The sequence below is a fragment of the Hirundo rustica genome, chromosome 13 (genome assembly GCF_015227805.2).
Source record: "Hirundo rustica isolate bHirRus1 chromosome 13, bHirRus1.pri.v3, whole genome shotgun sequence".
Taxonomy (NCBI): Eukaryota; Metazoa; Chordata; class Aves; order Passeriformes; family Hirundinidae; genus Hirundo; species Hirundo rustica.
The window spans coordinates 19701964-19718211 of NC_053462.1; the positions used below are offsets into that span (position 1 = coordinate 19701964).

Below are 16248 nucleotides of genomic sequence, written 5' to 3' on the forward strand. Positions count from 1 at the left end.
GGAGGTGGCTGCTCTGGCCAGAGCCAGAACAAGGGCTGGCCCTGCCCGGTGGCACTCGTTTCCCCAGGACAGCTGGGGATCTGCACGTTCCAGCCCTTGGCACAGCCTTTGTGGAGACTTCAGAGTCCAGCCCAGCCCACCCGGTGCCAGCTGTGTTCCTCTGAAGGTCTGTGTTGGCACGGGGGCAGGGCAGGGAGTGCTCCGGGGGATGCTCTGCTTCACTTTGGGCAAAGACAGCACATTTTCCTCCTGTCTTGGGTTTATCTTTCCTGCACACTGTCTGTGTCCCACTCCTCTGTGCTTCCTCGCTTTCTGCCATTCCCATTTCTACTTGCTCCTTCCCTTCCCTTTTTTCTCTTCCAGTATTCACATTGCCCCGGGTGCAGCCATGCAGCTACAGCAGAAATCCCCAAACAATCTGCCAGCCCTTTGAAGAAGGGTTGTGTTCTTCTATGTCAGCTTAATTACTGTGTCCCACTGAGGATGCCAAGGCCTTCAGGGAGGGGAGAGCAGAGGCAGCTCTGAGCGCTGGATTCAGGCTGGGACTGTGCCCGGGGCACTGCAGGGCTCCCGTGGGACGCTGCCTGTCACCTGCCCTCTTGTCACCCTCTCTGTGCCTCCAGCATCTTCTTGTGTTGTATTTATTACGGGTTGGTTCTTGCAGACCTGTCCCTCAAGCGCTGAGCTCCTCACCTGCGGTCTGGAAAAGTGCTGAGCAGAGTGCTCAGAAATGAGCGCTTTATTTAGTCACTGAGCTGGGTCAGAGCTGCCTGTGCCTGGTGGGAACAGGCCTGCGCTGTACCACACAGAGCAGAAATCAAATCAGAGTCCCTGGGGACAAATCCTGCCCTCCCTGCTGGCTTCTCTCCCTGAACCTGTAGATTCTGCTTTTCCCACACCCCAGATCCCACTTCTGCCTCTCTTACCTGGTCACCACCAATATCGACAAACTGAACTGCCCAGAGCATGAGCTGTGTGAGAAAATCCATATTTTTCACTGCTGAACACCTTTCCTGCCCAAACACTCTGATTTCCTGGAATAGCATAAAGCTGTTGTTAATGGGCCTGATCCCGTGGGCTCACTTCATTCCCACTGACTTCCTTGGCACGTGAATATATTCATTTACATTCATATAAAATATAGTGAATACAAAATAACATACAAAATTAACATATCCATTTATATGAATATCCATTTATATTTATTATATAAATATTTGTGCATTCATTTGACTTTCGCAGTCTGCCAGCCTTTCTTGCGAGGACCTGCTTTAGCCATGGAGAGAGGCAATGGAAGGGATATGCAGGACTTGGGCCAGGCTTATCTCGCTCCCCATCCCAACCAGGCTAAGCCAGAGCATCACCTCTGGAGCCTCTGGAGGAGCCCTGCAGCTCTGGTGACACTCAGCTGGGACTCGGTTGTTTTTTAAGGATGGTGTTTGGGGGTGTCCTGTGGATGCTGTGTGCATCAGCCCGGCGTGTTTCTGGAGCAGACAGGGTCACATCAGCGCCGTGCTTTTTACAGAAATAGCTCCCAGATGTAACCATTGTGTCACAGCACATTTATGAAATTTGGCAGAGTCGCAGGATGTGTGGGGTTTGTGTGCGTGAGGGTAAATCTGTGCTCCAGCCTCCTCTCTGACCTGCAGACGGGGTTTGTCCCAGCCTCTTGGGCTCTGTGTCCTTGCCTCGTTTGGAGGCACAATAAACAGCCCTGGATGGTGATAAGACAATGCCAGGGCTTGAACTCCAGGCTGGAGTTTTCCCCTGCTAGCCGAGATAAACATGGAAGCAGAGTCAAGGCATTTCCAATCTCCAGTGAAAAATGAGAACAGAATTAATTCCCTTCTTGCATCTATTTGACATTTTTTTCATGGCCTTTTAATGCTCTTAAATGGTGTCAGAAAAATCCAAGCATGACTGAAGGCAAGCCTGGTAAATGCTTTCATTCCTTCAGCTGGTGGGCACCAAACATCTCCCATTGCCTGTTTCTGCTTTACTGTAATTGGTGGTTCGATGCGTCTGTGAAAGTGGGGAAAAATAATCCTAACCCTGTGCAAAGAGTTTCCTTGCAAGACAAAAGGCCACGCAAGAAAGAGGGCATCTGGGGGTTGCTCCTGGTCGTGTGAATCGCATGGAGAGTGCTGAGCAGTGACACATCGGAGTTCGGGTCCATCCCCTGTCAGAGGCAGCCTTTGAGGAGGTTTGAGTCACAGAACTGGAACAGGAAAGGTTTTCCTCCTGGTGGGAGTAAATAAACCATCTCACAGTCTCGGGAAGTTCCAGTGGGGCTCCCTGGAGCCCTCTCATGGGGTTCCCGATGTTACCCTGGTTTTTCTGAGCCTTTTGATTTTCTTAAATGGAGTCAGATCTTTTTAGTTATTGTACAGTATTAAGAGCAGTTTTCTACCTTTTCCCACAGATGTAACATAAACAAATCCTTTGTTTTTCATTCTCTGTCCTTTGTTTGCATGTTTCTAACCCGAAAACAATTGTAACTGACAATTGGTCTGGCCACTGAGGCTGAGGGGTGGAAACCCCAAAAAGCCAATCTTCTGCTGGACCCAAAAATGTATAAAAAGTAAAAAAATAAACAAAGGGGTTCTCTTCTCTCCGTTCTCTCAGCTGGGAGCTGGATCGGAAGGACCTCTGCGAAAATCTCTTGTCTGCGTGTGACTGCTTTGCGTGTCTCGGTGACATCCCAGCTCACCGGGTCCCACCCCCGTGTGCACGGCCCAGGCAAGGGCCGGAGCTGCTGGGGACAATGTGCCAGGAGCCGTGGCAGCAGCCAGCCAGGGTCACCTGGCAGGGCACGGCTCCCCTGGCTGCTCACGCCGTGCCTCACAGGCTGTGCTGGGCAGCAGAGGCTGCGCTGCTCCAAACCTGGAGATGCTGGTCCCCGTGTCCCGCCCCGCTTCGGGAGGAACAGATGTAACCTAGTTGTTGGATGTCCGAAGGGCATTAGGGAAAGGTCAGTGGTTAGAATATGGATGACGTGCTTCAAAAGTGCATTAAAGCAGCACAGTTCATTAAACTCTGAGGAGCAGAATGTTCACAGTTAGGGGGGGAATTGCCTTTATAACCCCCTCTGTGGCCAGTTTTGTGAGGAGGAATTTAATACAGTTTGATATAGTTTTGCATAGGGCTTTTTTAGCCTTGTTATGAAATATTCATACTGCAGCTGAGAGAACAGAATCAGGCCTTGCAGTCTGCTCCTGTTTCTGACATGCATCCCCGTGCCCTGCCTGTATTCCTGTTTCCTCCAATGCACACGCAGTGGTGGAGCAAACACCGTCAGTGACAAGCGTGTTCCCTGTCATTGGGAAGCCATCCTTGGTAAGAACAGATTGCCTTCAACCATTTGTCTTCAACAGATTGTCCTCAGCCTCCTGAAGGAGGAGTGGATTTGCTTCTCCAACTCCAGATTGGAAACTCTGCCCCTGAGCCATGAAAGCAACGGCAGAAAACCGTTCCCTGTGTTCTTCTGGAAACAGAAGGGGGTTGTAGACTAAGCCAATCGAAGAACCGAGGCAGAGGTTCCCTGAGAGTGCCCCAGGGAAGCAGCCAAGGGACTGTCCCTCAGGAAAGCTGCTTGCTGGGCAGCAGGATGGAGACAAAAGAACTCATCCAGTCTCTCCCAGCACCATCAACGTGGCCAACCAATCCACGGCAAACCATCTCCTTTGGCTCCGGTGCTCCGGCCCTGAGCAGCCCCACGGCAGGCGCGGCAGAGGTTTCATCCTCCTGTCCCTGAAACGCGCAGGGGTGCGATGGAAACTCCCTCACCCGCCAGTGTCTGGGTGTCAGGGCTGCTGCTGGTTCCTCCTGGAGGCTGCCACGGGTCGCTTTGCTGCGGGAGGGGCTGCCAGGGCCCCGGTGAGGGTCCGAGGAGGCAGGAGGCTGCTCGGTGCCTCTGCTGTACCAGCTCGGGGTTCTGGAGCCTCCTGGCTGGGTGAATGTCACCCCAAAATGGACAGGGCGGCTCCGGAGCTCCTTGCTCTGAGTTCCATCGGTGTGCCACCAGCGATGGGCTTGAAATGGGTGCGAAGGGCTTTACCCTCACTCTTTGTGCTGCTGAAAACCCCCCGAAGTACTGGAAGTGCAGAATTCCTGCTCTGCCCGCTCCTTTCCTCGGGGACAGCCAGGTCAGCTCTCGGTGGCCGGGAGTGCGTGGTGCTGCGGGATGAGTCAGTGTCTCACGGGGGGGAAGCTGCCCGCTCCTGACTCACCGTGCGCATCACAAGCGCTGCGGACATCCAGGAGGGGCGCGGGGGCCCCGCTGCTGCTGCTCCTGCGCTCCCGGGGATCTGGGGGTGTGCGTGGGGCTGCAGAGCCCCCCGGATCCCGGGGCACACGGGAGGCAGGGGATGTTAACCCCGGCAGAGCCCCCCGGATCCTGGGGCACACGGGAGGCAGGGGATGCTCCCCTTGGAGCCCGGGGCACACGGGAGGCAGGGGATGCTCTCCTATGAGCCCGGGGCGCACGGGAGGCAAGGGATGCTCCCCTCGGATCCCGGGGCACACGGGAGGCAGGGGATGTTAACCCCGGATCCCGGGGCACACGGGAGGCAGGGGATGTTAACCCCAGAGCCTGGGGCACAAGGGAGGCAGGGGATGCTCCCCCCGGAGCCTGGGGCACACGGGAGGCAGGGGATGCTCCCCTTGGGTCCCGGGGCACACGGGAGGCAGGGGATGCTCCCTTTGGAGCCCGGGGCACATGGGAGGCAGGGGATGCTCCCCCCGGAGCCTGGGGCACACGGGAGGCAGGGGATGCTCCCCCCGGATCCCGGGGCACACGGGAGGCAGGGGATGCTCCCTCCGGAGTCTGGGGCACACGGGAGGCAGGGGATGCTCCCGCCCTGCTCCGATGCTTTTTTCAGGCGTAGCTTTGCAGGCCTTAATAAACCTGTGGCTGTCACTGAGCAGTGACGGAGCCGGAGCCAGCCGGGAGGGCAGGAGCGGCTGGGAGCCGGGCATGAGCTGCTTTAGCAAAGATCTCTGCAGCAGCCGGAGCAGCGCCAGCCTCTCCCGGCCTCAGGAACGCTCAGGTAGGCACTGCTCGGAGCGGAGGCTCACCTGTGTGACAGCAGCAGCCTCAGCTGCCACCCACAGGCTGCTGAGATGAGTAATTCACCCTCCGACACATCTGGGGCGGTCCCGGCTGCCCAGCCCGTGCCCGCGCCCGTGCCCGAGCCCCACCACGGGCAGGATGAGGAGGAAGGGCCCTGCTCTCACCTGGATACGGTTGCTTGGGAAACCCCTCCCTCCTCTTCTCCTTCTTCCACAAGGCGGTTCTGTGGAAGGCAATGCCGCGATGGAGCGGCCCCAGAGACAGCGCGGGGAAGGGTGGAAATATTCCTGAATGCTTTGTGAGAGCGAGTACTAAAGATGTTTGTGTTTTCTCGTGCAACATCCAGGGAAGCAGACCTGTAATGGTGTGGGGGTGTGCTCCAGGCTGCAGTCTGCTCCAGGCCAGAGGCTGCCGGGCCCTGAAAATGAAATTCTGACCCCACAGCTCTCAGAGTCTGAGCTCTGGCTGTGCTGTGAGTCCTCAAGGGAAAAAAATAAATGGACAATTCAGTCAAAATTTCTTTGCCTTTTCCTGGGAGGTGGCCCTCTGGTCACCAGGGCATCAGGTGCGGTTTTTTGCAGCGTTCAGGTTTTCGGATGGGGTGTGTGGCAGTTCATCGTGGGAGCCTTTGGGTGCTGCAGGTCACTCTTCCAGCTGGCAGCACAACCTCCCCTCTGAAACTGCTCCCTGATCACAAGAACTGGCACCTCCTGATATTCCTAAACGATGACATTAATCATTTGCTATTTTTGTTCACTCTGTCAGAAACATTTGGTAGAGCCTTTTTGCTTCTCTTGCCTTCCCCAGGCTGCTTTCCGGGCACCCAGAGCCCCCTCCCCTGGGCTGGGAGCCTCCTGTCTGCCCCCCGTGCTGGGGGATGGAGTGAGCAGAGCGAACAGCCGACATCTCCACCAGCCTCTCTGCTCCATTCTGCCAAAAACGGGTGTGAAACGGCAAGGCTGAGCCTCAGAGAAGAGCCGGGGTGGCAGCACCTCTGCCAGGCTGTCAGGGGCCGGCTGCACCCGGGGCAGAGCCGGGGGCGTGGGTGTGCAACGCCAGCGTCCCCATCCAGCGCTCCCGTCACTTCGATCTGACACAGGGAGAAACGCCTCTCTGCGCTGAAGATCTCCCCACCCCGATCCCCAGGACACTTAATTACCGTGCAGCTGGTACATTTCATGGTGCCATTACAAATAATTTAGCTACAACGATACGGCAGTTTAATTTGCCTTATTTATCTCAATCATTTTGCGTGAGGGCGATGAAACGCCCCAGCAGGATTTCACGTGGACGCTCCGTCTCCTTTGATGTGGTTTTCGGGTAAAGGCTGCACGACACATCCATGCACAAAAATTAATCTTGCGGGCAGTCGGCCTGAACTAAAACCCCGGGAGCAGGTGAGCAGAACTCTGCCGGGCGGCTCCGAGCCGAGCCGGGGCGCTGCCGTGGGCAGCTTTAGGAGTATCTTACCTTGGAGCCCGGGAGAGGGGAAAGGCAACGCAGATCCCCCCTCAGCCATGTCCACGGCGTCCTGCTGAGCACGTACTTGGCCGCTTCTTTCTTTTTTTAGTTTGGAAATGTCAGCACTTTCCGTTCCCATGGGAACGCTGCCTTTTCCCCGGGCGCGTTGTTGCGCCGGGAGCTGCCGGGACCGGCGGGGCCGTGGCGCTTCTGGAAGCGTGTGCCAGCCGTTCCTGGCCCCTGGCCAGCACAGAGCGGGGGTCCCCAGCCCTTCCCCGGCGCTCCTGCCCCTCCAGAGCACCAGCCCAGCAGCTCTGGGCTTCCAGGAGCAGCCTCAGCCGCGGCGTGACCGCGACAAGGGGTCAGGAGCTGGTGGTGAAAACTCTTACGGGCCCGATTGTAATCTCTTATTACGATTATTGTAATTATTCTAATTCTCTGTAGCCACGTGGGGTCCAGCTCTGCTCCCCGGGAACAAGGGACGAGAGGAAACGGCCCAGGCTGCGACAGGGAGGGTCAGGTTGGACATCTGGAGGAATTTCTCCACAGAAAGAGCGGCCAGACCTTGGCAGGGGCTGCCCAGGGGGCTCTGGAGTGCCCGTCCCTGGAGGTGTCCAGGGAAGGGCTGGACGTGGCAGTCCGTGCTCTGGGCTGGGGACAGGGTGGGGATGGGGACTGGATGTGCTGGGAGAGCTTTCCCAGCCTCAGTGACTCTGGGATTCTGATTTCCACAGCACCCGGTGACCTCGTGGGGGATCTCCCCAGCGTGGAGGGGGCCTGGCAGACACACAAGCACTGTGGCGATGGTGAAACTCACGTTCTTGGAGTAAAAACCAGATTTTGCCACTGTTAGCAGTCTCCAGGTTAGAGGGGACCCATTTGCCGGTGAAATCCTTTGTGATGTGATGCAGCAGCAGCAGCAGGAGTGGCTCCGCGCTCCCGAGGGGACACTCTGGGTGTACTGAGCTAATGCAGCTCCCAAACAGCCGAGTTCACTGCGTTTAGGGGCGCCACGACCGTTACCTTCACCGCTCGCTTTTCAAACGCTGCTGCTCAAAAAAGCTCCTCTCAGAGCAGTGGGACGTGTGAAACAATGCGGAGCTGCTGACAGGTACCATGGCAATGGCTGTGCCAGGAGCTGCTCTGCCATCGCCTCAGCTAATTTCCACTCCATATTTATGAGTACTCCCGCTCCCGAAGGATGCTGACAGCTCCTCCCTGGGTTGCTGATGTCTCAGCCCGGGGCCGTGCCCTGATTGTGCCGGGCAGGGGGAATGTGGCCACAGCTCTGTCCGTGCCTGGCGGGCAGGTCAGGGGTGGTGGGAGCTGAGAATGTGACCCTGAGATCGGGGTCCCACCCGGGGTGTTCTGAGGCTGCACTCCCACCCCAGCTGTCCTCGTGTCCCAGGCAGACCTGAGCCCTGTCCCCCTGTGCCATCCCCGGTGTCCCTCCATCCCCATCCCCATCCCAGCAGGGCTGTGCCATTCCCGGTGTCCCTCCATCCCCATCCCCATCCCAGCAGGGCTGTGCCATCCCCGGTGTCCCTCCATCCCCATCCCCACCCCAGCAGGGCTGTGCCATCCCTGGTGTCCCTCCATCCCCATCCCCATCCCAGCAGGGCTGTGCCATCCCCGGTGTCCCTCCATCCCCATCCCCACCCCAGCAGGGCTGTGCCATCCCTGGTGTCCCTCCATCCCCATCCCCATCCCAGCAGGGCTGTGCCATCCCTGGCGTCCCTCCATCCCCATCCCCATCCCCATCCCAGCAGGGCTGTGCCATCCCCGGTGTCCCTCCATCCCCATCCCCATCCCAGCAGGGCTGTGCCATCCCTGGTGTCCCTCCATCCCCATCCCCATCCCAGCAAAGCTGTGCTGCAGCAGGGGCTGCTCCCCTCCCAGCACGGCGTTCCAAGCTCATGGAAGCCAGGATTTCAGAGCAGGAAGGTTAATTGCTATTTGCTTTCCAAGCCTTTATCTCGTTTTTAACTCCTCTCCCTTTCATCTTCCCTCTCTGCTTTTTGAAGAGCCACTTTTAGAGCTCTGTCTCCAGGCTCCAAACCAGCTGCAGGTTCAGGGCCGGGGAGGATTAGCAGAGGAGGCTCATCTCCAGGCTCCGGTGGTCCGTGGGCAGGATCCTGTGCTCCCGAGAGACACGTTTTGTAGGAGCAGGACTGAGGGGTGTGGGGAGTCACCAATCCCAGCTCCCAAGGGCCCTGTGAGCCCCGGGTGCTTCCTCTCTCAGCTTCTCTGTTGGCACCATCTCTGCCTTTCTGTGTGAAATAAAAGCACCTTTAACCCTCAGGTGCTTTCCTTACCATAAAGATATTTACACACTTCAATAAAGGCAGCTCTCAGCATTCCATGTAAGTTAAGCAGATGGAGCTCGTGGGGTGTTTTTGCAGCCTCTCAGGGATTTTACTCATTCTCTCTGCACTTGCTGCACATCTCTGTTAAGCACTCAAACACCAAACCTGAACGCAGATCTCCAGGGTAAGTCTAAACTCTGGGTAATTGAATTTCCCACGGGCAAATCCACTGCCCCGCTCCTCTGGCTGCTGCCTTTGTTTGCCAGGGAGCGCCCTGGACGCTCCCCGTGCGTTGTTTTTCCCCCACACGCTCTCCCAGGGCTTTCTAGGAGCAATCTCCATCATCCTCACCAGGGCCCAGCGCCTGGGCACGGCCAGGGCCCTGCACTCACCTCTCCAGCTTTATTGGCAGCTCCGTTAAAGCCTCTCTGTCTGGATGAGCAGTGTTTGGGAGCACCGTGCGCCTCAGCTGCTCTTCCTCGTTAGTGCCTCTCCTGCCAGGCTCTTAATCACCCATCTGTTTTATCAGCAGTGCCCTTGCATTTGCTAACAATCTGCAGATTAGAAAAAAATGATCCCCGGTCCCTGGCGAGCCCCGGCGCAGGCCGGGTGTGCCGATGGTGCCAGGTGTGCCGATGGTGCCGGGTGTGCCGATGGTGTCAGGTGTGCTGATGGTGCCAGGTGTGCCAATGGTGTCAGGTGTGCTGATGGTGCCAGGTGTGCCAATGGTGTCAGGTGTGCCGATGGTGCCAGGAGTGCCGATGGTGTCAGGTGTGCCGATGGTGCCAGGTGTGCCGATGGTGCCAGGTGTGCCGATGGTGCCGGCTGTGCCGATGGTGTCGGCTGTGCCGATGGTGTGCCGATGGTGCCGGGTGTGCCGATGGTGCCAGGTGTGCCAATGGTGTCAGGAGTGCCGATGGTGCCAGGTGTGCCGATGGTGCCGGGTGTGCCGATGGTGCCAGGTGTGCCGATGGTGTCAGGTGTGCCAATGGTGCTGGGTGTGCCGATGGTGCCAGGTGTGCCGATGGTGCCAGGAGTGCCGATGGTGCCAGGTGTGCCGATGGTGCCGGGTGTGCCGATGGTGCCAGGTGTGCCGATGGTGTCAGGTGTGCCGATGGTGTTAGGTGTGCCAATGGTGCCAGGTGTGCCGATGGTGCCAGGTGAGCCGATGGTGCCAGGTGAGCCGATGGTGCCAGGTGTGCCGATGGTGCCGGCTGTGCCGATGGTGCTGGGTGTGCCGATGGTGCTGGCTGTGCCGATGGTGCCCGGAGTGCCGATGGTGTCAGGAGTGCCGATGGTGCCAGGTGTGCCGATGGTGTTAGGTGTGCCGATGGTGCCGGGTGTGCCGATGGTGCCGGGTGTGCCGATGGTGCCGGGTGTGCCGATGGTGCCGGCTGTGCCGATGGTGCCAGGAGTGCCGATGGTGCCGGCTGTGCCGATGGTGTCAGGTGTGCCGATGGTGCCGGCTGTGCCGATGGTGCCGGGTGTGCCGATGGTGCCGGCTGTGCCGATGGTGCCAGGTGAGCCGATGGTGCCGGGTGTGCCAATGGTGCCGGGTGTGCCGATGGTGCCAGGTGTGCCGATGGTGCCGGGTGTGCCGATGGTGCCAGGAGTGCCGATGGTGCCGGGTGTGCCGATGGTGCCAGGAGTGCCGATGGTGTCAGGTGTGCCGATGGTGTCAGGTGTGCCGATGGTGCCGGCTGTGCCGATGGTGCCAGGAGTGCCGATGGTGCCAGGTGTGCCGATGGTGCCAGGTGTGCCGATGGTGTTAGGTGTGCCGATGGTGCCAGGAGTGCCGATGGTGCCGGGTGTGCCGATGGTGCCAGGTGTGCCGATGGTGCCGGGTGTGCCGATGGTGCCAGGTGTGCCGATGGTGCCGGGTGTGCCGATGGTGTCAGGAGTGCCGATGGTGCCAGGTGTGCCGATGGTGCCAGGTGTGCCGATGGTGTTAGGTGTGCCGATGGTGTCAGGTGTGCCGATGGTGCCAGCTGTGCCGATGGTGTCAGGTGTGCCGATGGTGCCAGCTGTGCCGATGGTGCCGGGTGTGCCGATGGTGTCAGGTGTGCCGATGGCGCCGGATGTGCCGATGGCGCCGGGTGTGCCGATGGTGCCGGGTGTGCCGATGGTGCCGGCTGTGCCGATGGTGCCGGGTGTGCCGATGGTGCCGGCTGTGCCGATGGCGCCGGCTGTGCCGATGGTACCAGGTGTGCCGATGGTGCCGGGTGTGCCGATGGTGCCGGGTGTGCCGATGGTGCCAGGAGTGCCGATGGTGCCGGGTGTGCTGATGGTGCCAGGTGTGCCGATGGTGCCGGGTGTGCCGATGGTGCCAGGAGTGCCGATGGTGCCGGCTGTGCCGATGGTGCCAGGAGTGCCGATGGTGCCAGGAGTGCTGATGGTGCTGGTTGTGCCGATGGTGCCGGCTGTGCCGATGGAGCGGTGCCACAGGCACGGGCACAGCCCCGCCAGTGCCAGCTGCCAGCTGCTAGTGCCACCCCACCTCAGCCCGGGGCTGGTCCCGTCCTGCCAGCCCCATGCTGGGGCACACCTGCCCCACAAACTGCCGTGGGCAGGCTGAGATGGGACCTTGGGATGAGATTCCTCCCTGGCAGGGTGTTGAGGCCCTGGCACAGGGTGCCCAGAGCAGCTGTGGCTGCCCCTGGATCCCTGGAATGTCCCAGGCCAGGCTGGACAGGGCTTGGAGCAGCCTGTGGCAGCGGGAGGTGTCCCTGCCATGGCAGGGGTGGGATGGGATGAGCTTTAAATCCCTTCCAGCCCAAACTGTTCTGTTTCCGTGATTCTATGAATTTCACTGACCTGGGATCTTATCAAGGAGTGGAAGCACATTTATTTGACAGAATCTACTGTCTATAAAACTGTATTAGCAGCAACTGTATTTTTGTCCCTTAACTCTGTCTCAGTTTTTCCGTTACTTTTCCTGTCTGGAAATCCCAGTCTGCTTGATTTTCACTGCAGCATCAGCACTTCCTTTCTGATTTTCCCCCGCATTCAAAGGTGTATTCAAAATCAACAGCGCTGGGTCAGCTCCCTCTTTTTAGGTTCTGGTGTTCCTGATTGTGACTATTTCACATCAATGGCTTTATTTCATCGGTTTTCTTCTCTCTCCGTTTCCTCCCCGAATTCTTTGTTCCTAAATCAGCTCGTTTGAAACAAGAAGTGTATAAAATCTGACCTCTGATAACGAACCTGCCCGTTTAATACCTGTGTTTGGTGGTGGGTTTAAAGGGGCTGCTTTCCTTCCAGTTAATCCTTCCAGATCCCAATTCCTTTCCTAAATGTCTTCAGTTACAGGAACTCTCACAGTTCTTTTGCTCATCCCTACTTTTTAATTTCTTGTCTGCAGCTCAGCACAGGCTCCAGCTCCCAGACAGCTCTCAGGAATCCATGGGGATGAGAGGATTTCATATTGACTCTAAATAAAGGGTAGTGTTACACAGAGGGAAAAAAAAACCACATCCAAACAAAGCAGAAGCCCAATTCCCAGGATTTCCTATGAGGGAGGGAAGGTTTAATTTGTTACCCCACGCCTGAGGTCAGCCCAGCTGCAGCAGCTTTCATTCCTCCTGCGCTCCCACGAGCAGAACCCTTTGCAATGCATCTTTTTCCTTGTAATCCCTCAGAATTCCGGTACCAAAGCACATGTTTGGAGCAGAAAAAGCCATTTCCTGGGTGACAAGGGGACATCATCGTCTCTGTGTTGGCTTTCCTGGGTGTTGTCCACAGCAGCAGTCTGGGGAGGCTGGGGCAGACTGGGAGCTCTGGAGAGCCGGGGTGGCCTCGATGGGCTCCGTGGTCCCTGTGTTCCCAAAAGGGACGAGGAGCTGTGGGTGACACCCACGCTGAGTGTCCCAGCGCACCCCTGCCCTGCCAGGGTCCCTGCACGGCCCTCACCCTTCCCTCACCCCCTTCCGCCCAAAACGTGCAGGGAACGCTCATCCCTCGGAATTCCAGGGATTGTCCCCTCCCTGCTGCAGCCTCGTGACGTGTCTGCAAACACCCAAATTATTGTCTTTGCTGTTCTCTCGGGGCTGCCACTGCCCAAAGTCTGGCTACAGAGTGAAGGGAACAGAGCAGTAAATATCCAACCCAGGCACTGGGACTTGGAGCTGTAGCAGCGTCCCGGGAGTCCATTTGCTTCAGACAACGGGGTTCTACGAGAAATATTTTGGAGAAAGTAATTTTAAAAATATTTAAGAGAAAAATAAAAGCAAGTTAAGGAAGGCAATGGAAGAGCCATGGCTCTTCTGTGGGAAACCTCCGCTGCACTCTGTGCACAGCCCTGCTGGTTGCTGTCACCTGTGGCCACCTGCATCCCTGCAGAGAAATGCCACCTGGATCCCTGCAGAGAAATCCCACCTGGATCCCTGCAGAGAAATCCCACCTGGATCCCTGCAGTGAAATCCCACCTGGATCCCTGCAGAGAAATGCCACCTGGATCCCTGCAGAGAAATCCCACATGGATCCCTGCAGTGAAATGCCACCTGGATCCCTGCAGAGAAATGCCACCTGGATCCCTGCAGTGAAATCCCACCTGGATCCCTGCAGTGAAATGTCACCTGGATCCCTGCAGAGAAATGCCACCTGGATCCCTGCAGTGAAATGCCACCTGGATTCCTGCAGAGAAATCCCACCTGGATCCCTGCAGTGCCTGTGGCCTCCCATCGCCCTCCCACTCGTTTTGGCCCCTCTGGATGCTGCCTTGGGCTGGCAGGGCTTTTCTGGTGCCTGCTGATGTCCAGTGAAGCCCCGGGAGGTGGCAGGACGGGAGCCGTGGAACACAGGAGGGTTCCCAGGGGCTTTAAAGGATGGGGCAGAGCTGAGCAGACCTGGGGGCCCGGCTCTTGTAGGATTAGGTGCCCAAGTCCTTCGAGCATCCTTCATCCTTGGTATAAATCGAGTTTTTACCTGCAGCTGGATTCCTGCACACACATCAGGGACAGCATTAGCGAGTCCAAGCCCCCATGCCTGAAGATCAGGAGGCAAAGCCTGGGATGGAGAGTGAAAACCCCAGGGCTGCTCCTCCTGCTGTCTTGTCTGTGACCCCTGCTGAGCTCCCTCTGGGCCAGCTGCCTCTCACATTTTCCAGCCTTCTTTGATGATCAGCAGAGATTTTGATTTTATTTTTTTAGTTTTTTACTTGTCGTGAAGAGCAGGAAGTGGGACTTTCAGGAAAACGCCACAAAATATCACGAGAATCATGAAGGAAACACAAAGGCTGTCTGCAGTGCCAGCTGTGGGCCATGCAGAGCTCCCCTGGCTGTGTTGGGGGACACACAAACCCCAGTAATGTGTTTTTGTGACCCCTCAGTTCACAGCAGAGTCCCCGGGGGCAGAGATACACAGAGAGACTCTCCGCCTGCTACAACATTTACAGAAACAGTCTGTAAATAGAATTATGGGAGTGTTTTAAATGGATTTCTGAGCTGGATTCAGAACTATTCCCTGGCTGCATTCCCTAAATATAAACCAGAGCTTCTCCTGCTGGCACAAAAGCGCCGAGAGCGTCTTTCGGCGTTGCCTTTGTGAGCACCCCAGGAGGCTGCAAGTTGGGTTTGCACCTTTGGGGACGGCTGAGGTACAACTGCAGCTCAGGGAAGGATCCAGGGGGAGGAGGAGAGCCTGTGCCCCATGCAGGCAGGCACGGGCACGGAGGCTCCAAAGGGGAGACTCTGCCGTGAGTCCTGCCACCCCAATCACTCTGCCAGCAGGGAAAAGGGCTGGGGTGAAGGTTTGCTGGGAATTCCTCCCCTGAGCGGTCGGGCCTGAGTGTCTCTGCTGTGTTTCAGGTAAGAGCAGACAATTGTGCATCTTAGTCTGGAGTTATTTGGTGCAATAATGGAATCACGGAGTCCTGGAATGGTTTGGGTTGGAAGGGACCTTGAGGGTCATCCAGAGCCACCCCTGCCATGGCAGGGACAGCTCCCACTGTCCCAGGGAGCTCCACCCTGGCCTTGGGCACTGCCAGGGATCCAGGGGCAGCCACAGCTGCTCTGGGCACCCTGTGCCAGGGCCTCACCCCTCACAGGAGCAATTCCTGCCCAATCTCCCATCCCTCCCTGCCCCCTGGCACTGGGGGCTGTTCCCTGTGTCCTGGAGCAATTCCTGCCCAGTCTCCCATCTCTCCCTGTCCCCTGGCACTGGGAGCTGTTCCCTGTGTCCTGGAGCAATTCCTGCCCAATCTCCCATCCCTCCCTGCCCCCTGGCACTGGGAACTGTTCCCTGTGTCCTGGAGCAATTCCTGCCCAGTCTCCCATCTCTCCCTGCCCCCTGGCACTGGGGGCTGTTCCCTGTGTCCTGGAGCAATTCCTGCCCAGTCTCCCATCCCTCCCTGCCCCCTGGCACTGGGGGCTGTTCCCTGTGTGTCCCTCCATGCCCTGAGCTTTGCCCCTGCTCCTTGCTGGGCTCTCGCCAGCCCTTTCCCGTCCCGAGAGCCTCTCTGATCCCCGCAGCTCCAGGGCCGTGCGGAGGGGCTGTGCTCGGCTCCTCCGACCTGCCCAGCAGCACAGGCTCTGTAATCGCTCCCTGGAACACCTGCCTCGAGCCAGAAGTTGTGCGCTGGAACTGGAGGAGCCTCTGTCTAATGAGCCTGTCCCTGGATGTCAGCGGTAATTAATGTGCATCACCCTGCAGGTTCCCACCTCCTCTTAATGGGCTGAAATTTTATCCTCTGGTTATAATTGCAAATTATGGTTAAAATTTTACGTGCCTGGCAGTCGGGAAGCTGGATGCTGCAGCTCATTCCCCTGTGGGAACGCGTGGGGATGTTGCTGGGATGGTTCCAGCCCCTCCTTTCACCCCGGCCCTCTCACACTTGACTTCCACCCTCATCACCCTCTTCTCCTGCCTCGTCCCTTTCTCTTCTCTTTCTCTCACTTTGTCCCCTCCTTTCCTCACCTCTCTTGGCTCCTTTTCTGCATCTGAGGGGCAGCGTCTGAGCCTAAATTGCTGCAGCTTCTTGACCTCATTCGGCTGGAGGAGACAGCTCAGCCACCGTCCCAAACGTTCCCCGTGGCCGCCAGTGCCCCGCTGAGGGTGAGGGATGCACAAACCCTGGCTGCAGGGCTCCCACGCTCCCCAGACGCGAACCGCTGGCGGAGCTCCTGCTGCCGCACCCCCCGGGAAGGTCTGGAACCAGCCTGCAGCGCCAAAACTGGCCTGGGGCCAGTGGTGAGCCCCTCAGCCGTTGCCATAGCGTTCTAACTATTCACTGCTTAGGAGAATGTCGCACAAAGGGGTGACAGACGTTTATTCCAGATCCAGGGCGGGTAGGTGGGGAGGAGCTCGGGGATGGGTGCAATAGCCAGGTGAGCCTCTCTGGAGAAGAGGGCCAGTCCTCTTCTCCAAACCTTTTCATCAAAAAAAAAAGTAATTAAGGAATAAGAGAGAATCTGG

The 16248-nt window shown here is 57.8% G+C and overlaps 1 protein-coding gene across 1 annotated transcript; it reads right to left on the reverse strand.

The window, feature by feature from the left end:
- Positions 1–9343: 9343 nt before the first annotated feature.
- LOC120758838 (collagen alpha-1(I) chain-like) lies at positions 9344–16046 on the reverse strand. The gene is made up of 3 exons (XM_040077517.1): positions 15858–16046; positions 9735–11358; positions 9344–9681 (listed from the first exon to the last, which is right to left on the reverse strand). The coding sequence occupies exons 1-3, from the start codon at positions 16044–16046 to the stop codon at positions 9344–9346; spliced, it is 2151 nt and encodes a 716-aa protein (XP_039933451.1).
- Positions 16047–16248: the final 202 nt, after the last annotated feature.